This window comes from Rhinopithecus bieti, unplaced genomic scaffold, assembly GCF_001698545.2.
Source record: "Rhinopithecus bieti isolate Rb0 unplaced genomic scaffold, ASM169854v2 scaffold_26710, whole genome shotgun sequence".
Lineage (NCBI taxonomy): Eukaryota > Metazoa > Chordata > Mammalia > Primates > Cercopithecidae > Rhinopithecus > Rhinopithecus bieti.
This window is the reverse complement of record NW_016811906.1, coordinates 151,426-176,934: the sequence shown is the minus strand read 5'-3', so window position 1 is coordinate 176,934 and position 25,509 is coordinate 151,426. Positions and strand designations below refer to the sequence as shown.

At 39.1% G+C, this 25,509-nt stretch overlaps 2 protein-coding genes across 13 annotated transcripts in view; one reads left to right on the top strand and one right to left on the bottom strand.

The window, feature by feature from the left end:
• EML5 (EMAP like 5) overlaps positions 1-15,927 on the top strand; it is a 205,258-nt gene extending 189,331 nt beyond the window's left edge. The window contains 11 exon segments of the mRNA XM_017895377.1: positions 1,074-1,247; positions 1,854-2,062; positions 3,786-3,943; positions 6,195-6,309; positions 7,605-7,793; positions 7,971-8,143; positions 10,074-10,236; positions 10,549-10,652; positions 11,985-12,138; positions 12,624-12,724; positions 13,025-15,927. Coding sequence (XP_017750866.1) covers positions 1,074-1,247; positions 1,854-2,062; positions 3,786-3,943; positions 6,195-6,309; positions 7,605-7,793; positions 7,971-8,143; positions 10,074-10,236; positions 10,549-10,652; positions 11,985-12,138; positions 12,624-12,724; positions 13,025-13,061 — 1,577 coding nt within the window. The 3' untranslated portion in view covers positions 13,062-15,927.
• The window catches only part of ZC3H14 (zinc finger CCCH-type containing 14), a 50,761-nt gene continuing 40,600 nt past the window's right edge, over positions 15,349-25,509 (bottom strand). For 3 of the 12 annotated variants that reach the window (XM_017895372.1, XM_017895374.1, XM_017895376.1), the window contains 5 exons: positions 20,513-20,633; positions 19,449-19,585; positions 19,046-19,134; positions 17,891-17,997; positions 15,349-17,060 (listed from right to left, as the gene is read on the bottom strand). In XM_017895372.1, the coding sequence (XP_017750861.1) occupies positions 17,054-17,060; positions 17,891-17,997; positions 19,046-19,134; positions 19,449-19,585; positions 20,513-20,633 (461 nt within the window). In that variant the 3' untranslated portion in view covers positions 15,349-17,053. Of the gene's footprint in view, positions 17,061-17,890; positions 17,998-19,045; positions 19,138-19,448; positions 19,586-20,512; positions 20,634-24,863; positions 25,097-25,509 lie in introns of all 12 variants that reach the window. The other 9 variants (XM_017895371.1, XM_017895375.1, XM_017895365.1 and 6 more) reach the window with 8 other exon arrangements.

The window sequence follows — 25,509 nt, the reverse complement described above, 5'->3', positions numbered from 1 at the left end:
TGCATAAATCTTTGAACAATTTCTACTTAATGATACTCTAAGTCTCTGGTTTAATATATTTTACCTGCTTTGAAGAACTGTCAGATTTAATTTATCATTGTGTACTACAAATAGCAGATGGTATAAAATATAATCTAAATTTATCAGAATATTTTCTTTAGAGACTGACATTTATTTCTGCATTGAATGATTTCAGGCAGCTTGTCTTATTTAATGTTTCTCTGTTTTTAAAACATAACATTTATAATTTGAAGTAAATGCACTTTAGTATTTTTATTGCTTCATTAAAAGTACTTATGTTCTGAGATTGAATTAACTGCTGAATTGACCTATCCCTATTCATTTTATAGGGTGCAGTTCATAAAAAAGAAAATAATAAAACTATAATTTTTTAACTTTAGAAAATATGGAGAACTGAGATAATTTTTTTAAGCAGCAGATATAAGCTACATAAGATTAATAATAATAACCACATTTTTTAAAGATGAGCAGTTTTATCTTTCTCATGAAATCCTGTTTTTTAAGTACATGTCTTATAAAGTGATATGAACTTAGCTTTTTACCAGATGTCTGTCTGTTTATGGTTGAAAATTTGAGATCTATTCAGGTGGTTTCCTATCTACTGCCTTTCTCAATTTGTGTCTGCTTTTCATTTCTCTTTCAGGTAACATCAGAACTGAATGTATACTTGGTGTTTAATATTTATTGTGTAATATTTGTATAGTTCTCCATGTAATTGTATAAAGATTAAAAGTATACATAAAACATGCATTTGTTTTGAATTGTTTAAAGTTGAGATTGCCTGATTTGCTTGTCTAAATGCTGTTTTTCCAAAAATGCAATTTGGAATATAGCCAGAAGAAGTGTTCTATATTTTTTCCTTTTCTTTCCTCCCCACCCCCAAAACTCCTTTTCCTTTTTTAAGTTCAGTCTTAGTTTTGAGCTGTTCTTTGTTTAGTACAGTTTTTATTTGGTACATATTTGTCCATGTTTCAGAGATGAATATGCATCAGCTTTAGAAACAGAAACATTTAAACAGGTAGACTACAACTTTTGATATTATCTTTATTTAGCTGCAGCTCCTTCTATTCACATTTGGGATGCAATGAACAAGCAGACTTTGTCTATCCTAAGATGCTACCATTCAAAGGGAGTATGTTCAGTCAGCTTCAGTGCTACGGGCAAACTATTGCTTTCTGTGGGACTAGACCCAGAACATACTATTACCATTTGGAGATGGCAGGAAGGTAGGATTCTTTTGTGTGTTTGATTTTTTAAAAAACAAGAATACAAGGGTAGTAGGAATTCTGTATTTAATATTTGACTTAAAGTTGGTGGTTGAAATGATTACTCAGTGTAGGCCTACACAATATACTGTACACGGTTAGTGGTACTGCAGGTATATTTCACTTTAAAAGCCCGGTGGAACTGTAACCTCACAAAACCAGATACATTAATGAAACCATTATTAGTATTACAAATGATTTCGCTGCTATTTTCTTCAGCAAGAAACTATGTTTATTATTAATGATTTGATTAGTTTTAGAGATTCTTATCAATGAAAATTATGTATATTTCTAATGATAATGGAAGATCAGCAGGATAGTATTACCTACCACACTTTAGACAAAACGTTTAAGTTGTATAAAGAAAAGTTAATGGAATGAAGATAAGTGAAAAGGACTCGATACACAAATAATTGTAAATCATGTATTGCTAGGTAGTAGAGCAGGGGCCATTGGCCTCTCTTCTAAGCCTCTGTTATTTGAACCATGTATTTTACATATTTGTTTGATGCTGTTGATTAGCTTGGTTCTTGTAATAACCTAGATAATTTTGTTGTATCTTGTCAGGTGCCAAAATTGCCAGCAGAGCTGGTCACAATCAACGTATTTTTGTGGCAGAATTCCGACCAGATTCAGATACCCAGTTTGTCTCAGTGGGAGTAAAACACGTGAAGTTCTGGACCCTGGCAGGAAGGGCTCTTCTTAGCAAAAAAGGGCTACTGAGCACACTGGAAGATGCCCGGATGCAGACCATGCTCGCTATTGCATTTGGTGCAGTATGTCTCTTAAAATGCACGTAGTGTGACTTTGACTACTTTACGTTTTCTTGCCTTAGATCTTCAGCCACATTAATGTTGTTGATATGATACTGTGATCTGCTAATCATTACATGCCCTGGTCAAGCATGTATTTCATCTTTCAAAAATCTAGTTCTTTCAGAAATTAGGGAGTAAAGAAGAACGTTAATGAGAGGGGGAAAAGGATTTTTTTTTTTTTTTGACACAATATCTCACTCTGTCGCCTGGGCTGTGGTGCAGTGGTACGTTTATAGCTCACTGTAGACTCCATCTCCCAGATTCAAGTAATCCGCCTCCTTAGTAGCTGGGACTACAGGGCAGGAACCACCATGCTTGGCTAATTTTTTTTTTTCATTTTTAGTAGAGACAGGGTTTCACTATGTTGCCTAGGTTGGTCTCAAACTCCTAAGCTCAAGTGATCCTCCCACCTTGACCTCCCAAAGTGCTGGGTTTACAGGTGTGAGCCACCATAATAAGGATTACGATGAACATTTGATTCCTTGGACTACTGTTATACTCAAAAGCCTTCCTTAATCTTGTAATTGTCACTCTAAACATCCTAAAATTTCTGTCTTCCTAGTAGTTCTTCATAGTCCCAAAAATTTGTCAGAGTAAAAGAAAGGGAAATCAAGAAACATGATTTTCAAATGACTGAAGGTGGTACTAGCGTTTAGGATTTCCTTTGCTTTTTATCATTTAACACACTGCTTATCATACAGCTGGAAGTGCTCTGGGCCAGTGTCTCTACTTCGAGGGAAGGAGGAGGTAGTGAGACAGCAGGAAATAGCACAGTTCCTGGCCCTGACAGAAGTGTGTTCAGGAGCCCTGCTCTCCCCTCACTTTACTCCATCTCATCTGGACCTGTGGCTTCCAATCCACGTCTCTTTCCTTTAATATCCTGCATTGGCTAGGCTGTATTTGGTGCATCTAAAAACTAAGTGGATTTTGTAATTAAAATGTTTATGTGGGTATGCAATACTTATAGGAAAAGTTATAATTATAGAATATTTAAGTACACTTAAACGTTTTTGAGAAAAAGACCATTGAAATGTTTGTGCCATGTCAAATTTCAGCTGAACATTTTGGGTATTCTTAATATAAGACCAGGCCAGGCGCCGTGGCTCAGGCCGGGCACAGTGGCTCACGCCTGTAATCTTAGCATTTAGGGAGGCCGAGGCGGGCAGATCACCTGAGTTCAGTAGTCCAAGACTGGCCTGGCCAACAGGGTGAAACCCCGTCTCTACTAAAAATAAAAAATTAGCCAGGCGTGGTGGCAGGTGCCTGTAATCCCAGCTACTCGGGATGCTGAGACAAGAGAATTGCTTGAACCTGGGAGGCAGAGGTTGTGGTGAGCTGAGATCGCGCCATTGCACTACAGCCTGGGCAACAAAGAGCGAAACTCTGTCTCAAAAAAATAAAAAATAAACTCTAGAATTACAGTATGTTAGAATTGGAAGGGAAGAATTGTCCAGGGTTATTCTAGCTAATAAGCAACAGACTTGGAAAGGAAAAGGTCCTGACAAAGCTAAGCCTCCAGTTCAGGTTTCCTGACTCTTGAATTCAGCGCTGCTGCTGCCACTACACGATGCATGCTCTTTTGTATCAAGGGCGAGACAGCATTGCACATACATAGAAAATTATCTATTTGAACTCTATTTGAACTTTTGATGAGTTTGTCTCCCCCTCCCCCACTCCTTTTCAGAATAACTTGACGTTTACAGGTACCATCAGTGGTGATGTCTGTGTGTGGAAAGATCACATATTGTGTAGAATCGTGGCGAGAGCTCACAACGGGCCTGTGTTTGCCATGTACACCACCCTGCGAGATGGACTTATCGTGACTGGGGGAAAGGAAAGGCCGTGAGTCCTCTTTCTTTTCACAGAATATTTATGCATTTGTGACCTACCTGAGGTTTGCAGTTAATTATTCTAGTTGTTTCTAGGCTACACAGTGTGTCCTCTCTGACCTTTCTCCTCATATGCTTCTCCTTTATTACCTTTTATGTGCCTTCTATTGATTCTCATTTCTGATATTAATTCACTTCCAATTTTTTTCATGTTGGGATGATACTTTTCCTGAGGTGTGGATAGGTAGCTGTCCTACAAGTTGAGTTACTTTTCTTAATGTCTGTATGCCTGTGTACATATTTGCTGAGTAGGAGGCCCATGGGGGAATCTGGAGCCAGGGTTGTATTTTGCCGGCTCTCTTTTTTGTTCAGAATGGATTCTAAGGAGTAGAATGCACATTGTTGCTTTAGAAAAGGATGAGGGAACTAGAGAGAACTCCCTTGTTTCCTTTTGCTTGAGGCAAACTTAAACTGTATACAAGACCTCAAAATTTGAGAAGAGGTCTTTTCTGAGTGATATTCAAATCTCCCAACAGTAAGCAGATACTTATGATTTGATTTGTCACCAACATAGTCATATGCATGTTGAACGATGACATGTAGGCCAGGCACAGTGGCTCACACCTGTAATCTTAGCACTTTGGGAGGCTGAGGCAGGCGGATCGCTTGAGCCCAGGAGTTTGAGACCAGTCTGGGCAACGTGGTGAAACCCCATCTCTATAAAAAACACAATTAGCTGGGTGTGGCGGTGCACGCCTGTAGTCCCAGCTACTCAGGAGGCTGAAGTGGGAGGATCAGTGAGCCTGGGGAGGTTGAGACTTTAGTGAGCTGTGATAGTGCCACTGCACACCAGCTTGGGTGACAGAGTGAGACCCCGTTTGAAAAACAAAAACAAAAAATAAACATGACATATAGGTGACTAAGAACTACATTTCAATACAGGATTGAAAGAACCCACATATGTTAAACACAAGTGCAGAATTTGTGCCTTTCACATAAAGGAAGAATGTACATAGGCATGCTTTAAAACAAGCAATTCATCTAGCAGAAAATGAAGGAATACATTTTTTCAGTCCTTCCAGGAGAAAATCCATAAATGGGCTCTATTTCGTCCCTTAACACTTGTATTTTCCACGTCACTTACTCCTGCACACCCCCGCTCACTAGAAGCCTGCTAAACTGTTCCAGTGAGATATTTTAATACCTTGTAGGGAATAAATATGCTTCTGTTTTGGCCTTCAAAAATAAAGTCTGGGCCGGGTGCAGTGGCTCACGCCTGTAATCCCAACAGTTTGGGAGGCCGAGGCGGGCTGATCACGAGGTCCAGTTTGGGACCAGCCTGGCCAATATGGTGAAACCCTGTCTCTACTAAAAATGCAAAAATTAGCCGGGAGTGGTGGTGCTACTCGGGAGGCTGAGGGAGAAGAATCACTTGAACCTTCGAGGCACAGGTTGCAGTGAGCCGAGATCACACCACTGCACTCCAGGCTGGGTGACAGGGGAGCAAGACTCTGTCCCTTCAAAAAAAATAATAAATCAACTCTGTAGCACAAGCATTTGTAATTCTATTATTTTTGCCTTACATTTCCATTAATAAAACTGTTTTTTAATTTTTTTAATTGTTTCCTTTTAATAAAATTGTTTTTTACATCTTCCTAATCAGGAAGTATTATGAGGCCAGGCACAGTGGCTCACGCCTGGAATTCCAGCACTGTGGGAGGCCGAGGCGGGTGGATCACCTGAGGTCAAGGAGTTCAAGACCAGCCTGGCCAACATGGTGAAACCCCAGCTCTACTAAAAATACAGAAATTAGCTGAGTGGGGTGGTGCACGCCTATAATCCCAGCTACTTGGGAGGCTGAGATAGGAGAATCGCTCGAACCCGGGAGGCAGAGGTTGCAATGAGCTGAGATCGTGCCACTGCACTCCAGCCTAGGAGATAGAGCAAGAGTCCATCTTAAAAAAAAAAAGGAAAGAAAAAGTATTATGAGAGAGGATAATGTATGGTAGAGGCTAAATAAAATTATGCTCATGTCAGAAAAAAAGTATTTCTCAAAATTCACTGAAACTGAATGTTTATTTTGACTGAGACATAGTAGATCCTCAAATTGCCATAGAAAGTTTAGAAGAATATTGGAAGTAAATTATAAATACCAGGGCTTTTTTTTTTTTTTTAAGGATTCTGCTTATAACTTAGTATTTGTTTATAATAAAAATTACAGTAGCCAATAATAAACACTTACTCTGGCTTGGTTATTTACTTAGGTCAAAAGAAGGAGGAGCGGTTAAACTGTGGGATCAGGAACTGAGGCGGTGCCGTGCCTTCAGGCTTGAGACAGGACAAGCCACAGATTGTGTTCGTTCTGTGTGCAGAGGCAAAGTAAGATGTTCCATGAGCTGATGCAGTGCAGCAGAAAATAGAAAGTGGTTATTACTGTGATTCTCTCACCCTTTGCAGCTTAATGAACAATACTTAATAATGCATAAAGATGGATTTGCTTGCTGGCATTACTCTGTCTTTGCTGCTTTCTTTCCCAAAGTTAGGACCAGTGTGGTGCATAAGCTAGGAAGCTATTCTGTCTAAATACTGTATGTAAACCTCCAATATTTTCTAGAATCCGCCAATTCAACAACTCTAGTAAACAGAATTGAAAACCCTTGCCAGTTGATTCATTTATATTAGGACAGCTGTCTCCATTTTCTTAAAACACACACATTCCCTAGATAAAATATGTAATAAACAAACAATGGAATACTATTCAGCCATAAAAAATAATGAAATTCTGTCATTCTTAGTGGCAACATGAATGGGACTGGAGGACATGATGTGAAGTGAAACAAGCCAGGCACAGAAAGATAAATACATGTTCTCACTCCTATGCAGAAACTAAAAACATTGATCCCACAGAGGTGGACAGTAGAATAGTGGTTACTGGAGGTGGAGAAGGGGGAGGAGGAGGGGAATAGGGAAGGACTGGTTAAAGGATTTTACACAGCCAGATAGGAGCAGTACGTTTTAGTATTCTGTAGTACTGTAGGATGACTGTAGTTAAGAATCACGTATTTATATATTTTCAGATACTTACAAGAGAGGATTTTGAAAGTGTCCATCACAAAGAAATGATAAATGTCTGAGGTGATGGTTACGTGCATTACCGTACGCCCCATAAATATGTACAATTCTGTGTCCATTTCAAAATAAAACTTCAACACTACAATTCCTATGGAAATTTTTGAGCGTGTTTGTACTTATTATGTATTTATAAATCATATGGATATTATCTTCAGTCTGCATATTAAATAGTAGTTAAGCTTTCACTTTTTAACTAAAAAATAAATTCTAGTACTTTTTTCCTATATCCAACTGCACTTACCCTGTTTGGAGATCCTAAGATTATCAAATAAAAACTTTTGATTATTGAAGAATCCAGGTGTACTGCCACAGAAAAGTTCTGTTCTGTAGCATGGACTCTAATATGTAATCCAGCCCAGTGTGCTTAGATAGATGTGTGCCTGTAGTCATAGAAAAATTTGCATGAGATAATGACTGCCTTGCTACTAGATTAGCTCAAAGCAAAAAGTTGTCGGAAAGCAGGTCAATAGAGTCGTTTTTACATTATGAAGAAGAGCAGCTGTTGTATTACATTCAATGTATTGGTCCTACTTGTGTTTCAGGGCAAGATCCTTGTTGGGACAAGGAATGCTGAAATAATCGAAGTTGGAGAGAAAAATGCAGCTTGTAATATTTTAGTTAACGGTCATGTGGATGGGCCAATTTGGGGACTAGCAACCCATCCTTCCAGGGATATTTTCCTTTCTGCTGCAGAAGATGGGACGGTGAGACTTTGGGATATTGCTGATAAAGTAAGTATGGATTTTTTAAAAGAGGTTACAGCTTCTGAAAAGAAAAGTTGGAAGTTCTAAATTGCTAGTGCTTAAAGAACTATCTCAGAATTAAGTTGAGAATTTTTGAGGGAAACGGGTTTAATTTAGAAGTACTTAATGTTGTTTCCTGTGACTTTTTTTTTTTTTTTAATGCAGAAGATGTTAAACAAAGTGAATTTGGGGCATGCTGCTCGTACTGTGTGTTATAGCCCTGAAGGGGACATGGTGGCTATTGGAATGAAAAATGGAGAATTTATCATTTTACTAGTGAGTTCTCTAAAAATATGGGGAAAGAAGAGAGACAGGAGATGTGCAATCCATGATATCAGGTTAGTGAACAAATGGAATAGAGTTGCTAATATGTACTTGATTCAACTTCCATTTGAAAAATTTTCCTTAGCCATGCTTTCAAAAAGAGGTCCCCAGGGCCTGTAGCATTTCCCACATTATAAATTATATGCTAAAATATGGCTGTTTGTATACTTACTTAATTCTTCTTGCTAAATTATAAACCTACTGGGCACCAACCACGGTGCCTTATAATAGCAAGTACTAGTAGGTAATGTTTGATGAATTCATGTTAACACTTAGCCATGTCCATTAAGTTCATTCTGCCAAGAGGTATCTCCCACTGTAACACAAGAGAGCCATCTGCCCTTCAAAAGTTGTCACCCTGGAAAACTAAAGTTGTGATTCCAAATGTATCTTCTCTTAATAACCTCAGTTTGGGAATATGTCGTTCATTAATTTAATCAATACCTATTGATTAAATGTTCCAGAATCCAGATTAATTTAAATGTTTCTTAAACCTTTTCAGTGCTTAAGCATTTTCAACAGTGGCTACCATTTACTGAGTACTTCTATGTGATCAGTAGATAAGATTATTGAATCTAGGTCTGTCAAAAGCTTGTACGCTTTTCATCAGTAAAATCCTTTTACAAATGAAACCTTCCTCAGAACTTCAATATATAAAACAGTAACAGTGGCTTCCCTTAGCTTTTACATGTCCCTGTGGTACCTCAATAAGACTCATGGGCCATTTCAAGAGACTGAATTGCCTCATATGACTCCAGGGATTGCTAGGCAAATAGCACATCACTTTGTCTTTTAAATAAGTTCTTCAGGTCGGGCGTGATGGCTCACGCCTGTAATCCCAGCACTTTGGGAGGCCGAGGCAGGCAGATTGCCTGAGGTCAGGAGCTTGAGACCAGCCTGGCCGACATGGTGAAACCCTGTCTCAACTAAAAATACAAAAGTTAGTCAGGCGTGGTGGCAGGCGCCTATAATCCCAGCTACTGGGGCGCCGAGACAGGAGAATCGCTTGAACCTGGGAGGCAGAGATTGCGCTATCACACTCCAGCCTGGGGGAGAAGAGTGAGACTCCATCTCAAAAAAAAAAAAAAAAAAAAAAAGAAAAAAAATTCTTCCAAGCTTCAAGTTGTGTCACTTCACCTTAGTAAGTGGAGGTTAAGCTGAGCTGTGTTCTTTGCTTAATATTAAGACTTTTTTTCCAGATGGAAGAAAACTATCTTAATTGATTGTTAGCTTATTATGTAATGCCAATGGCTTTTAAAAGCTGATGTTTTGGCTGGGTGTGGTGGCTCACACCTGTAATTCCAGTACTTTGGGAGGCCAAGGGGGAAGGATTGCTTGAGGCCAAGAGTTTGGGACCAGCTGGGCAACTTAGACCCCGCCGCTATTTTAAAAACTTAATTTTTTTTTTTTTTTTTTTTGAGGCGGAGTTTCGCTCTTGTTGCCCATGCTGGAGTGCAATGGCGCAATCTCGGCTCACCACAACCTCTGCCTCCCCGGTTCAAGCGATTCTCCTGCCTCAGCCTCCCGAGTAGCTGGGATTACAGGCATGCACCACCACACCTGGCTAATTTTGTATTTTTAGTAGAGACAGGGTTTCTCCATGTTGGTCAGGCTGGTCTCAAATGCCCGACCACAGGTTATCTGCCTGCCTCTGCCTCCTAAAGTTCTGAGATTACAAGGTTTTTTAAACCATGAGCTGTTTTTAAAGGAATTGGGAGATGACAATTGCAGAAATATTTTAAATTGAAGTAAAATATAAAGCTTCCTTATTTTATGTAACCCAGACAATGTCAGTATACATAATCAGTTGTATCTGTCAGGTAAATCTATTTGAGGCTATATCACACATTACTTTTAAGAACTAGAAAGGAAAAGTCACTGATCTTAAATATTTATAATACTTCATGTGGTCTAATACTTTTTACATGTTTTGTTTTGATTCAGATTTAGTCCAGATTCCCGGTATCTGGCAGTGGGTTCTAGTGAGAACTCAGTGGATTTTTATGACCTAACATTGGGCCCCACTCTTAACAGAATCAGCTACTGCAAAGACATTCCAAGCTTTGTCATTCAGATGGACTTCTCTGCAGATAGCAGATATCTCCAGGTACGGTACCAGTACTATATACCCAGGTGGCAAGTTCTGCTTCTACATTTCATGTTAGTGAATGCATTTGAAGCTCCTCAGCTCTGGAGCTCCAGCTTCTCAACTCCTGCCTTTGTATCTTCCGACCTACAGCTCCTCTTTCCTTCCCCACTTATCAGTGCTTTTCTCCTCTAAGTTTATGTAGTGATCTTTTGCATACTTAATAATGTTAGACATGTAAATCAAGTAGCAATATGCTAGTATTCTGTAAACCCCCCGTGGATTTTGTCTCTCACCTAATGGAATTCTTGTCCCATTTGAATCTGGTGAAAGGTCTCTAGTGGCTGCTATAAACGGCATATCTATGAAGTGCCTTCAGGAAAACATCTTATGGATCATGCCGCTATTGACAGAATTACTTGGGCTACATGGACTAGGTAAATACTTACATATTCACAAGGCAAGAACTGACTTTGAAGGCCGGTTAGAAAAATCGGAAAATCCTATTTCTGAGCTGTTAGAGCAATTCCACTAAGGAATAGTAATTGAGTTTCAAGTTTTTGTTACCATATTTTGAAATGGTATGTTCATGTTGGGACCCCTTTTTATTGAATATATTTCCGTGTTTTATCAGTTTCCATGATTTATCAAATTTTTTTTAAGGAAATCAAAGTTTTAACTTCAAAGATACCCTGATATTTTTCTTAACATTAAATTTAATGACTGGCAAAAAGGTATTGGGTGCTCTTAAGCAACTGTTATTAGTTCTCTATCTAAAGGAATGCTATCTTGAATCTATTAGAAGTCAAAGCTTCCAAATTTGTTCAAATTTTCTGGCTGTATGACAGGTAACCATGACTATCCATTTTTTTGGTCAATGAAAAAGGCCATCAAATTCCTGTATCAGCCAGGCATATAGTGGCTCATGCCTGTAATCTCTGATGCAGCAGGCCGAGGTGGGAGGATCACTTGAGCCTAGGAGTTTGAGACCAGCCTGGGCAACACAGCGTGACCCCATCTCTGAAATTTTTTTTAAAATTCCTATGTCATAAGTCACTTTTATTTTTGTAGAGATAGGGATCTCACAATATTGCCCAGGCTGGTCTCAAACTCTTGGCCTCAAGCAGTCCTCCTGCCTCAGCTTCCCAAAATGTTAGGATTACAGGTATGTGCTGCCAGACCCAGCCAAGTAGCACTTTTAATTTGAAAAAGAGTTCTGTAAGTTTTTGGCCAGGTGCAGTGGCTTACGCCTGTAATCCCAGCACTTTGGGAGGCTGAGGGGGCTGATCACCTGAGGTCAGGAGTTCGAGACTAGCCTGACCAACATGGAGAAACCCTGTCTCTACTAAAAATACAAACTAAGCCAGGCCTGGTGGTGCATGCCTGTAATCCCAGCTACTCGGGAGGCTGAGGCAGGAGAACAGCTTGAACCCAGGAGGCAGAGGTTGTGGTGAGCCGAGATCGTGCCATTGCACTCCAGCCTGGGTAACGAGCGAAATTCCGTCTCAAAAAAAAAAAAGAAGAAAAAAAATAGTTCTATCAGTTTTCATAAAGTACTACTTTAATCTTAAAAGGATTAATGTAGAAACCCTTCAAATTATAAAATTACATTTTTAAAAGGCAGGAGTTGATATCCTGATGAAATTCAGGTCTCCAAACAACTTGCCTTACCATAATTTACTTCCTGTATGTTAATTGCCAAGAAACTTTTTGAATATAGTCAACCTGCCCGCACTTGCTATGAGTTTTCTTTTGTTCCTTCCCTATAGTATTCTAGGAGACGAGGTTTTGGGAATCTGGTCCAGACATGCTGAGAAAGCTGATGTCAACTGTGCCTGTGTATCTCATTCAGGAATCAGTCTTGTAACAGGAGATGACTTTGGCATGGTTAAGTTATTTGACTTCCCATGTCCAGAAAAGTTTGTAAGTCTGTATTTTGTTTACTATTATCAGTTTACTCCTAATTTTGATGTCTTATCATCAGCACTTTTTCCCATATATTTAAAATGTTTTGTCCTAGTTGCTCCATTTTCCCCAAACTTTCTAAATCTGTTTACTCTGAAATAAAAGCTATTAGAAACAAATCCTCTCCCTCAAGTAATACCGTCTTTGGAACTATCCTACAAAAGCGGTAATTAGCTTTTCACAAAACCTATCATCAGTTACCAAATTTCAAATGCTTCTCCTTAGAGAAAAATTGTCAAGAGTACCTGGAGACTTCTGACTGCCCACACAGCCGGGTTTTGCAGATCCATTACTCACGCTGAAAACGCATTCTAATCACTGGCTACAGTGGTAACTCCCTCCTCTCTCCACAGCTCTTGTGATAGAGATTACAGTTCTTAATAAGATCCTTTGATGTGAGTGTGCACCAAATGCCCTAAGCTCTGTCTGTCATTGTTTTTTAGGCAAAACACAAAAGGTTCTTGGGTCATTCGCCCCACGTGACAAATATTCGATTTACCAGTGGTGATCGACATGTTGTTAGTGCTGGAGGTGATGACTGCAGGTTAGTAACTTTCTCAGCCCATGAAGAAGAGCAGACTATGTTACTAGTTAAGAGACAATACAACAACTCCTACAGCTTTGGTTTATGAAACCAGCTAGTCAACATTTGCAGGAGGTAGTATAACCAGATAACCAGATGGCTCTTCAGAAACTCATCCTTAAATGCAAATACAGAATAAAAGGAGTTAATGAGGAAGAATATTACACATGTGTAACTTGAAAGCTCAACTGTAAAATATTAAACTGTTATGAAAATCTAAAAACGTAATTAACTCCCTGCAATTTTCTTCCCTGATTGCAGCTTATTTGTCTGGAAATGTGTACATATGCCTCACTGAGAGATGCTGAGATGACTACACAAATTAACCCTGAGACCAGAATTACAGAGAAGAAAAACCAAAACCCAACCCTGCATGGTCAAGTGGTGCTAACCTAAGACTGTAACAGGGAGATATGCCCAGAATCATCAAAATAGTGAAAGACTGATCTGTTCAAAATATTTGCTATATGCACTGGGTATAATCCATAATCCATACACTGCCAGATAACGCCATTTCAAGGAAGGATCGAATACTTGATGGTAAAGGCCAAGTCCCCCTGTACTGGGAAGTGTGCGATTTCGGCAGACCTGCTGGGAAAATTTAGAGGGAGCACTCTTTACAGAAAACTCAAAACCCAATTAGGATAATTTTCATCATATTTTAGCAAAATGGTTTCTTAGTGTTTTATTTTCAAGGTTCATTGTTTAATGAAAAATTTTATTCTTGCATTTCCATAAGGAAAGGGAAAGTAATGATCACCCTAAAGGATCACAGTTTTTAAAAGGCAAACATTTTCCCTAAGGACACAGACACAAGCTTTCCTGGAGAATATGATGTTTTTAGGCATTAATAAAGTCCTTTTTTATAAAGGGCACTTTTCTCCTAGTAGTTTTGAATTCAGGAACAGATCTCAAGTTAGCAGTATATGGCTGCTACATTTCCATTTTCATTTTCAAGCCATCAGTTTATGTTCAGACGCCATCTCTGTAATCGAACATTTAAAACGTAACTGTAGCCTCACTAATGGAAAAGCAGGACGATGAACAATCATTCCCAATGGTGTACAGTTTAAGGGTTTTAGGGAGCAACAGTATTTAACTGGAAGAGAGTACTGCATATTTAATGTAGTCTAATACACACACATTTGTTTAACATGTAAATAGTGTTAAATTCACATACACAACATTATACAGTTAATCACTCTTGGAATAAAATTTTTATAGCTTTTTTTCTATTGGGAAAATTTGTTTGGCTAGATGTGTGCCACTCCATAGGCTTTATTTCCAAAATGAATGAACCCAACTCCATTTGTAAAAACTTGTCAGTTAGAATTCCTTTTTTAGAGGATTAGGGCTGAATTCTTAGATCCTTATTTCTTTTCACTTTAAATGCTGCCAAAGATCAGTACTCAGAGTTCAGGAATTTGCTGTCTAGCCTATCTGTAGTTTCCTGAAGATGGAAAATTATGTAGACTGCTATTTAAAAATATATTTTTCTAAGTGTGAGGTTTAAGATGCTGTATTAACCCTATGAGTTTTTAATGTGTTAATTATCTTTATAGCATAATAGATTGCTTTAGGTTCCTGGAATCCCATTTGGTCTGACAGGATATATGAAGATTATTAATACCTATTTTCTGTGTCTACTACTTGGTTAATACTAAAAATAGAAATGACTAAATTACATCACAGAAAGCATAACCAATGATTGAACCTGGTAGTTTTAAAGCTCTAAACAGCTGTGGCTGAAGGACTGATAATGGGGCTAAGAAGCTTGAAACATAAGTTGGTACTCGTCCATCAATGGATTCTCCTAAATTAAGCCAAAATTTGAAATACATGACCATTAAGTTTCTACTCATGTATTTACAGTCAGTCAGTAAATTAAAGGGGAAAAAAAAAAATCCCTGAATAACCTGCCCATAAAAGAAAATACTCTACATGCCTGTTGCAGTTTTAAATTTTCCCTCTGGGTCAAGTTTGCCAGCTTTTTGGCTACAGAGAAATTATATTTCCATTACAGTGCAGGTAGAAACTCTGTAACCTTAAGCATGTAAACTACATAGAATAAAACTGTTTCCACTGCATTTCTGTCCTTCAAAGTGGCCAACCTGATTAAGTCAGTCACTGCTGCTGTCAGTTTCACAACTAAAGGTCATATTGACTAAGTAGTCATCCCCTGACCACCTCGCTGTTATCAGCCAGCAACGAGGGGAAGGTGAAGAAACATGTTAGGCCATATAGAATCTGCCCTATGTTTACCTTTTTTAACCCAGCAAATTATTTTTGTGTGCAGTATCTAAGCTCCTGATTGTGTAACCTGGGACTTCTGGCACCTTTTGTTCCGTTTTATGTATAAAATGCATGCCAAAGCACACTGTGCACTCTGGTACCCCTCGCTTCCAGTCGCCAACCATGCTCATTTCCGTCTTTTTGTGGTCCCTTTTTGTGGTGATCATTTTAGACCAAGTCATCCAACAAATGTTTTATGGTCAATCTTAGCTTGTTTGTAAGCCATAGCAACTGAAAGATTACACTCTTAAATGTGTGTCTGGGCAGTGTCTATTAAGTAGCAAAAAACAATGAGATTTTAGTATTTTATTTCCTTGTAAAATGGCTGAACTAAATTAAGCCCTTGTTTCCCATTTGTTCTTTATAGTGAAACTGAGAACAAAACTATTTACCATTTATAAATGATAGCTAAAAGTATTTCCAGAAATTTAAACAATTTAAATTTCTTCTGCAGAGATGCAAAGCATCTCAATGCTGGAATAAACAAATGCCTTAAATTCAATGGATTAAACTGTCATTTCACCCAAGCCGAAGACAACAGCCTTATGCGCTTGTGTGCTCTGTCCTTGCTGCTTCTGGTGTTTCAAGCCTTTCTTGTGGGATCAGTGCAGCAAAGTGCAACTTACCAAATGGTTTAATGACTGGTTAATTCTTTCTTCTCCCAATGGAAAAGCAATGGCAACACAACAGTAGACTGCTGGCTTGACAATCTTAAACATGAGCCTTTGCGCATGTAGGTTTATCATTTGGGTATATGACTAAGCAAGTCAATGAACTTTTTTTTTTTTTTAGCAGTTAATTTGGTCCTGAGAATGTTGCAGTCTTTATTACCCCTTTTGCATTCATCCACTTTTCTAATCACCTTTTAAGCTTTAATTTTTAACACTATACACCAAGTCTTTGAAATCAGTGATCTGTTATTTAACTCTAAAGCATTTGACACTTCTTGCCTTAACAGTTTTAAAAACCACACACACAAAAAGCTCTGTAAGTAATACAGTAGGCCAAAAGTTTCATCTTATCTTGCAGTTTACCTATCTGATCTCTGTAATCATAGTTCTGTCATTTAAAATATACTATTTAAATCTAATTTTACATTTCAAAATTATCTTCAGTAGTAACTAAGTATATTTTCTGTGGAGCTATTTCTGAGAATGTTATTTTTCAGAATGTGAGAATACATATGTACATTTATAATCTTGTGACTTTAAAGTCTGTTTTCAGATACCGTATGTAAATACTTGTAAAAAAATTTGTATAATTTTGTGATAATGTAGTTTCCCAAAAAATTTATTTAGAAGGCATTATGTCATCAGTAAATGACAGCACTGTATAGAACTGTTCCTATTTTCTGCACCTGCCATTCCAGCTGTCTCCACCGTCCACACCCACCTCATTCATCCTGTCACAGAACGCAAGAAAACTGGGAACTTTACCAAAGTAGCACTCAGCCTGAGAGGCCTGTATAATCCGTTTCAAACTAAATTCATTTAAAAATTAAAAAGCATAACTGAATATTTTAAGCAGCCTCAGTACCTTTGGCCAATGCTGTTTTCGTGGTGGGTTATGAAAATTATATAATCTTTGGGAAAAGTGAAAGCAGTTCAATTTTTAGAATAATGACAACTGCCTCACTGCATCTCTCCACTCACAGCAACCGTGTAGCCCCCTAAGCTGCAGTACCATTACTAACCATGATGTCAATTTCCTATGCCGATCCTCACAACAGCAGTGCACAAACATGCCCCAAATATTTTAACAGAATTTAGCTCTTAAGCTGTCTTTTCATAGTAAAACAAAACAAAAACACCCAATGTTAAAACCACTTAATAAACTTACAAACTTGAAAAATTAGACACTTCAGATAGGCAATAAAACTTCATATTATGAAAGCAATATATTCCAAGTTTCAAAGATCTGACAAGTTCTGCAGAGTGTCTTTCATCAGCACATGGAAACTTCCAAACTGCATCATCTTCTGCCAGGCAGGACTGGGTGCTATTCGCTGAGTGAACAGAACCAAAAATTGTTTTAATTATCTGCTTTGTATCCATATATACCGTATATCTGCTTTGTATCCATATATACCGTATATCTCAGTTTAAAAAGCTGACTAGTTTCAGGCAATAAATATGTGGTCATAGGATTACAATACAAATGGCAGATTTTTTACAAGAATTCAATTATGTCAGGTAGATAAAAGATAATACCATACATAATTAGATTTTTAGGCCACACTAAAATATTCTAAAACTTCCTTTCAGTACTTCCCAGTTGCTGAAACTTCCTTTCAGTATTTCCCAGTTGCTAATGTCAAAGAAAATGGATGTGAAATTCAAGTACAGTACATGTATATATACTCTCGCTGGCCATTATATACGCTTGCGTAGTATGTAATGAGAAGTTAAAATCTGGCTGGCTCATGCCTGTAATCCTGGTACTTTGGGAGGCCACGGTGGAAGGGTATCGCTTCAGCTCAGGAGTTCAAGACCCCTTCTCTACTTAACATTTAAAACATTAGCCAGGTGTTGTGGCACATGCTTGTAGTCTCAGCTACAGGTGGGAGGATCGATTGAACCCAGGGGTTTGAGGCTGCAGTGAGCTATGACAGTGTGACTGCGCTCCAGCCTGGGCCACAGAGCAAGATAATCTAGGTTAAAATAGTAGCCCATGTAGTAAATTATTTTGCCAAAGGACCCTTGTATAATTAAACAGCAAAGAAAAAAATTCAAAGTAACAGTCTAGTTTCCAATTTTGTGTGCTTATAAATTAAGAAACTGCAAATTAGAAAAAAGAATTTGAAATGACATTAGAAAAACTAATTTGAATGTTTACCTGGTTTGAGGTCGAATCCATTTCAAGGCATGTCGTGGTGGAACATTAATGGTGGGATGGTAGAATGTGCAGTCTGGTCTTGTACACTGAGTGTTAAACCTACAGTGCTGAATAGAAATAACAGCTTCAACAACATCCACAAGGCTAATATAAGTAAACACATTATTTTATTATTTGAGACAGGGTCTTATGCTGTCACCCAGGCTGGAGTGCAGTGGCATGACCTCTTGCCTCAGCCTCCCAAGTAGCTGTGTACTACCATGCCTGGTTATTTATTTTTTTAAAAAGATGGGGTCTCACTATGTTGCCTAGGCTGGTTTCAAACTCCCGGGATCAAATGATCCTTCCACTTCTGCCTCTACCTCCCAAAGTACTAGGATAACAGGCCTGACCCACCCCACCTGGTCAACATACAACTTAAGAGACAATAACCAGCCCACCCTAACCATTAACAGAGAAAGAGATTCCATCTATAAGGACCATTTTAATACTAGTGAAGCCTTGAAAAATGTACTTACCCTTGAGACAAAAAATTCTAGTCAAAGAATCACAGCGAGTAAAATTTCAAACGTAGTTTAGCATACCGTAAAAACTTCTAATTATCCCTTACACTCTTCACTGAGTACCCTCAGCTATGCCCAGTTACTTCACTTGGGGCAAGTGAAGGCTTTTCATATGGTCCTCAGGCTACCAAGGCAAGAAGGAGATAATTCCTTCTGACCAAGTAAACATCTGGAGATTCATCAACCATCATTAATCTTTAGCACACAGATAAAACCATCAGTAGAAGTTTGGATGGTTTTAAGCAGTACCTACTGGATTTCATCATCTCAGTTCTGGCATTAGGTTCACACCGCTCCCCCACCCCCACCAAAACCCACCCATATATTTAAATGCAGGGAATAATGGAAAATGTGACTAGCAAAGATATGCTTCTTCCCACTGAGTGCTTACGATACTAACATTAGTTTCAGACCACTTGGCCTAAGGGGCCAGACGGAAGTTCAATGACAATGAAGGAACAACTTAATAATTTTACTGGCAAAAATTGCAATTGCTTTTGTACCAACGTAGTAACTCTGACAAAACAGAAGGTAAATGACGAAACTGAGACATTATCACTAAATTGATTTTTGGGAAAATAAAAGTTCTTACTTTTGGATGATAGAAGGGACATTCCATCTTCTTACAAGCAGGGAAGTAACGGCAGAGCTGACTGCTGGAAGGTGGTGCTGCCGGTGCAACTGCTAACAAAACAAAAACCAGGACTGGTCTCCAATCTGTTTGGAAAGTCCATTTTTAATGCAGTCTACTGATGTTTTTTTTTTGAGAGTGAAAACCATTTTTAAATTAGAATGGTAAGGTTTATATATTTACTAGTCAAAATACTTCAGAATAATACAGATAGGCACACTTGCTCTTTAAAGACTGGTTGGATTAACTGATGCTGCCAGAATTATTTCTAAAACCATCTTTTTGTTAGTTCAATTCCATTTACAGTCACAAAATGCCATTTTATATTTTTTACCCAAATGTAGTAGCACAGTAAGTCACTCACCTGGTTTTGGAGACAGTACTGGAATTCTTCTACTCACATGAGTGAAAGGACAATCTGGTTTAGTACACTTTGCATCATATTTACAATTTGGGTGAACAAACAAACATTTTTCAGCAAATTTACAATTAGGGAAGGCTCTACAAAACAAAAAAAAGCATATTTCATATTTAATCTTCTCAATACATTATTTTTTGTATAACGTCTCTTTACACTCCCCGTCACTACTTGTTTTGAGAAATGCAAAAACAGCAGCAAAAAAAAGAATATTTTAAAATAAGACCATATGTCAGAATAGTACAAAATCATTTATTCCAAAGCCTGGGATAACACAAACAGGCTTTTAACTCAAGCCAAGCCACCAGGAAAGACAAAGGCTTTTGTGATAAAAATCACACCACTTAATAAGGTATATATTTTATGCAGTGAATTCATTAATACAATAAACACTCTATGCAAGGCTTTGTGCTACAAAAAGACTCATCCCATAGTCTACTTATATGTACAGCCGTATTATTCCCACATCATTTCCTTAAAAGAGTTAAAAATGAAGATTCCATCCATAGGACCCACCCCTAGCGCAGGAAAAAAAAAAAAAGCCTCTAGAAGTCATCTCACAAAGCTCATTACATGAGCCAGCCGGCTTGTAAGGAAAAATATAACCCAAGTCCAAAATACTTTCATTACCCATAACGAACTTTTCCCTAAACTCCTCAAAACCTGTGTATAGTGTGTGTGGCCAAAATGCATACAAACTGGGGCAGTTACCATTTACCTGTCTCCTTAAACATACAGAATTCTTAAGGAACCCCAGGTATTTCAGTATCTCATAGGTCTGAGGCACAAACAAAGCACCCCCCCACCCCTGCCTCTCAACAAACACCCATAAACAAGAAATACGCTGCTCCGGAGACGGCCATGGTAATTATCACTCAATTTAGTTATAAAACTAAAGACTTGTCCACAGAAAAGAAAAACAAAATAAGGTGCAAGATATAGACACTAAACTGAAAGCCAAAATCAGCTGGCTGTGACTTGCAGGGTGAGATGGGGGGGATGGCACTCACTTGCAGGGTGAGATGGGGTGATGGTAGGCACACTCATCCCCGTTTTTACAAGCAGGCCAGTACTTGCAGCGCTCCAAAAGTTTTTCTGGTTTCTGTGCCATACTCAGTTCACTCATCTCAGCTACAAAGGGAAAGGAAATACAAGTATTTAATTCGTTATGATCAATTCAGTACATAGCACCTTTAACATATTTCCCTCAAACCCCAGTCTTAGAATCTTCTGTTAAATGTACAGTCATATGAAATAAGTGAGCCCAAATTATGTGATTAACACTGGCCATAGAAACCTATAAAAGATTGCCAGGAAGCAGACAACAGTTCTCACTGTGAAAAGGAAAGAGGACAGTGACTCTGCAACTAAAGCCAAAGTTTTCACCAAAAATTCTAATTCTCAATACTAATTCACAGCTGAATTAAACATAGAGGAGGACGTCAACTGGGGAACCAATAAAATTAAATAAAAACTGAAAACACATAAGGTGATAAGGAGATGTGAATTCTCACATGCTAGCAAGATGATGAGTGGCCCAAATACAAAAGGATTCCCACTTGCTGAGCTATGAAGTCCAGGTGCTAAACTCAGCAATGTCTATGTTTACTTTTTTTTTTTTTTTTTTTAAAGACAGGGTCCTGCTCTGTCACCCAGGATGGAGTGCAGTGGTGTGCCAGTGGTGTAATCTCGGCTCACTGCAACCTCTGCCTCCCAGGCTCAAGTGATCCTCCCACCTCAGCCCCTACCAAGTAGCACGTGCCACTAGGCCTGGCTAATTTTTATGTATTTTTTGTAGAGATGGGGTTTCTCCATGTTGCCCAAGCTGGTCTTGAACTCCGGGACTCAAGCGATCCACCCGCCTTGGCCTCCCAAAGTGCTGGGATTATAAGCATGAGTCACCACACTCAGCCAGCAATGTCTAAAAAGGGGAAGACATTTTTGCCTGCAATGGGGTCACAAATGCCATCACTTACAGGGACTGGGCAGTTCCCCTAACATAGCAAGACTGGGCTGAAGACGATAAAAACAGTAAGGGATAGACGAGGAGCAGCAACCTAGAAAGCAAGTACACACCCATCCACTCCACTCCCTGTGCCACGTCCAATCACAGCTTCCATTACTATGACAGGGCAAAGTGGGACCCCTGTTGCCAGATTTTTATCCTGTTTCAGTAAGCCAAAAATCTGCCTTCATTGAAATTGTAATGCTGGCAATTTATTCAAATAACACTGAATAAGTAAAATTACAGCTACAGGCAATAATCAGCTGCTAATTTCTGGCCTGAGACACCTCAAACCCCCCACAAAAGAGCATCATGGATATTATGTATTACGGTTCACATTCATGTTCATGAAAGCAAGTACCACTTCAACTATATTCCTCTAGTTCTCTTGCCAGAGGTCGGTTAAAATCTGACTCTGCCACTTAGTTGCTCAGCTAGACACTGTGCAAATGTTAGCTAACTTCTCTGAATTCTGTTTCCTCATCTATACAAAGAGAAAATAATGTCCTCCTTAGAGTCTGATGATTAAACGGAAAAAATGCAAAACAGACAACCAGTCACAATAGCAGCAGCAGCTAGTTCTATAAGTACTTACTGTTCCACTGACCCATGTTCTGTCTTCACTACAGGAGAACAAGGCACACAAATGCAGTCATGCAGCACAGATAGGAGCAGCATCAAAGAGCAATTATGACTATGCCTGATATAAACAATTTTCTATGCTACTTTAAAAATAGTAAACGTCCTATTTAAGCTTTAAATAGGATGTGGTGGCTCATGCCTGCAACCCCAGCACTTTGGAAGGCCAAGGCGGGCAGATCACTTGAGCTCAGGCGTTTCAGACCAGCCTGGGCAACATGGTGAAACCCTGTCTCTATTAAAAATACAAAAACTTAGCCAAGCACAGTGGTGTGCACCTGCAGTAACCAACTATTCAGGAAGCTGAGGTGGGAGAATCACTTGAGCCTGGGAGGTGGAGGCTGCAGTGAGCCGTGACTGTGCCAGTGCACTCAGCCTGGGCAATGGGAGTGAGACCCTGTCTCAAAACAAAACAAAACAGTAAAAGTCATTTTAGTTCTAAGATACCAGAATAATCTTCATTCCAAAGAAAATCTGAGATGACTGGAAGTTTCTCTTTTATATGTTTTTTGTGTCATCCCTGCAGAGTAAATGTGTCTTGCCCTTTTCCTATAATGAACTACACACAGCAGACTATAACATATACACAAGAACCCAGTCCAAATAAAAGATTAAGGGAATACTTAAGAGAAGCCTAGCTGGAAAGTAAAGTAGCTAGATACTCAGGAACAATATAATACGTTACAAAGAAACGTGATTATTACAATAATACCTTACAAAGAAACTATATCTTTCTGATAGAAACATTAAGTCACATGAAGGTCATGCCCCTAGTTTTCACTGGCTGACACTGACTTTGTAAACTATTAAAACTTCTTCTGTTCAAATTTTAAGAGGCAAATTCACCTTTTATTGAAACCTATAGGCCGGGCGCAGTGGCTCACGCCTGTAATCCCAGAACTTTGGGAGGCCGAGGTTGGTGGATCACTTGAGGTCAGGAGTTGGAGATTAGCCTGACTAACATGGTAAAACCCCGTCTCTACTTAAACTACAAAATTAGCCAGGCGTGATGGTGCATGCCTGTAACCCCAGCTACTTGGGCGACTGACGCAGGAGAATGGCTTCGACCTGGAAGGCAGAGGTTGCAGTGAGCTGAGATTGCTCCATTGCACTCCAGCCTGGAGGACAGAGAGAGACTCCATCTCAAAAAAACAAAACAAACCAACCAAGCAAACAAACAAAAACAAGCAAGCAAGCAAGCTAGCTATAAAATCTGTGCTGCCATATGACAGTGAGTGAAAAGGCAACAGGTTAAAACAGATGTTGCTGTTGGTTGTATCCTTGAAACAACCCAACATAAAACCAACCAGAAGCAACTGCAGTTTCACACTCCCTGCTCACAGGGGAAGTGGGCAGAGGCCAGAGGCTGCTGATAACTGCTCTGCAGCAGCCTCTCCAGCCACACCTCTGTGCGAATCTTACCAAGCTTCATCCTTGAGTGGCAGTGGAACACTGAGTCCCCAGTCAAAGCAATGGGAAAGGAGGCTCACCACTCAGCATGGCTGTCAGCACAATGGCCACAGCACTGGCAAGAATTTTTACTAATATAGTATTTATGGTGTCACTGCTGCTACATGTCTACCCCATAAAGCCTCATATGGACATCAACATTTAAATGAAACCAGATCCTAACAGACCAAACAATTAAGCTACCAAATTGAAAATCAAGAGTAGTGAAAACACTGGAGTCTTCTCTTTAGACAAAACATACAGAGTCAAGAAATCTGTATTGCCTACTGCAGCTTTTACTATTTTTAACTTCTTCTTCCTGTTGATACGGTCAGATTTTCAACTCCTTCCACTAATCAAAACCACAACACTACGTCATTGATTCACAGCAGGAAACACAACCAGTTAAAATAAAGCTCAGTGTTATCGTTCCACTACCATATGATTTCCCTCTATTCTATTTTAATGATCAAAAGGTATTCAATACATTTTCATATCTCTTCCAAGACGATTGCTCGAGGAAATGTTTCAAAATCCATTATTGTTTTTCCTTTGAATCTGTACACTTTTACGATTCAGTAATTATCCCTCCTGCCAACGAAGAGGTGCTTCTAAAAATTTTAGAAGATATGAGGAACATAATTACCATTCTCTACCATGAATGGAAATGATGAGTGGCGCTGCAGCTGCCACTGATACCCAGTGAAAGAAACAGTGATAAGAAACCGTCACCTGCCGAAAACCATGGCACTATCTGAAGGGAGTTCATCTGAGTTCTGCTAAATATTAGTCTTCAACATTAATTTAAACAGTTCCAAGAAGTATCTTGACAGATTAGGCGAGAAACTCCTTTCAAAGAAGTTTCACTGAGGTAGAAATAGAATCAAATCTAAAATGTTCTCTCAAGTTAATTACAAGAGACTATTGCCGATAAAAGGGCAAAGTGGCAGTACAGTTTCTGAAGAAAATACAAAGGTAAAGAAGGCATCAAGAATGGTGGTTCATCCTTTAGCCAGCATAAGGAAGAGGTCTCTTAGGTTCCATGGCTGAACCCCGTTTTCACACTGGAGTAACAGCCCACCTATGAAACAGACACAGGAAAAAGAGTATGAAATGTACTTGGTGGTTTTGTCTGAAAGAAGAAAAAAGGCCATTACTGAATATAAATAAAAGCAAGGCCTTTAACCAATATTCATTCAAGGCAGAGAAACAAGTCAAAGATTCCCTTCACAATGACAGCACCCTGATAATCTGAGCTCTCAACACACCGTTGGAAAAGCTACCATTTGGGTCCTCAAGCTGCCTGCTCAGCAAGTGCAACTGCTGTGGGTGGAGGAGACCTCTGAGTCCCTTGTTTGAGGCTGCAGTTTGGTTTACGGGTTTCATTCCTTCAAAGCACATGTCCTCCTCTTGATCTGACATGTATCCTGGGGGGCTGGGGACACCATCCAGCGTCACTATAAACTTGGGACTTGCAGGTTTATCTGGTTGTACAAGATCTCTGCCAGACAGATAAAAAATACCATAGAATTAGGGAAACACACACAAAACGCTGAGCCCCCTAAAGTGCTCTTCAGCAGAACTATCACTCCCGTGGCTTTGCGTTTGCTTCAATAAAAAAGACTAGGTAGGGCTTCCAGGTGCAGCACTGGTGGGTTCCCTGCTAACACACGATGGCCATGAACAGTCACAGCGGCATCATCACCAGTGACCCTCCAGCCTGTACTAACTTTACTAAGGACAATCTCCCCTCAAGCCTGACCCCATCACCCATTCGATCTTCACAGGGTCAATATGGAAATAAACCAAAAAATTAGCATCAATGCTTAGAACACAGGGCCAGCAGCATTTATGCTAATTGATTATCTGTATGTTGGTTCTTTTACAGAAACAGTCAGTTTTCTAAGGCAAAAA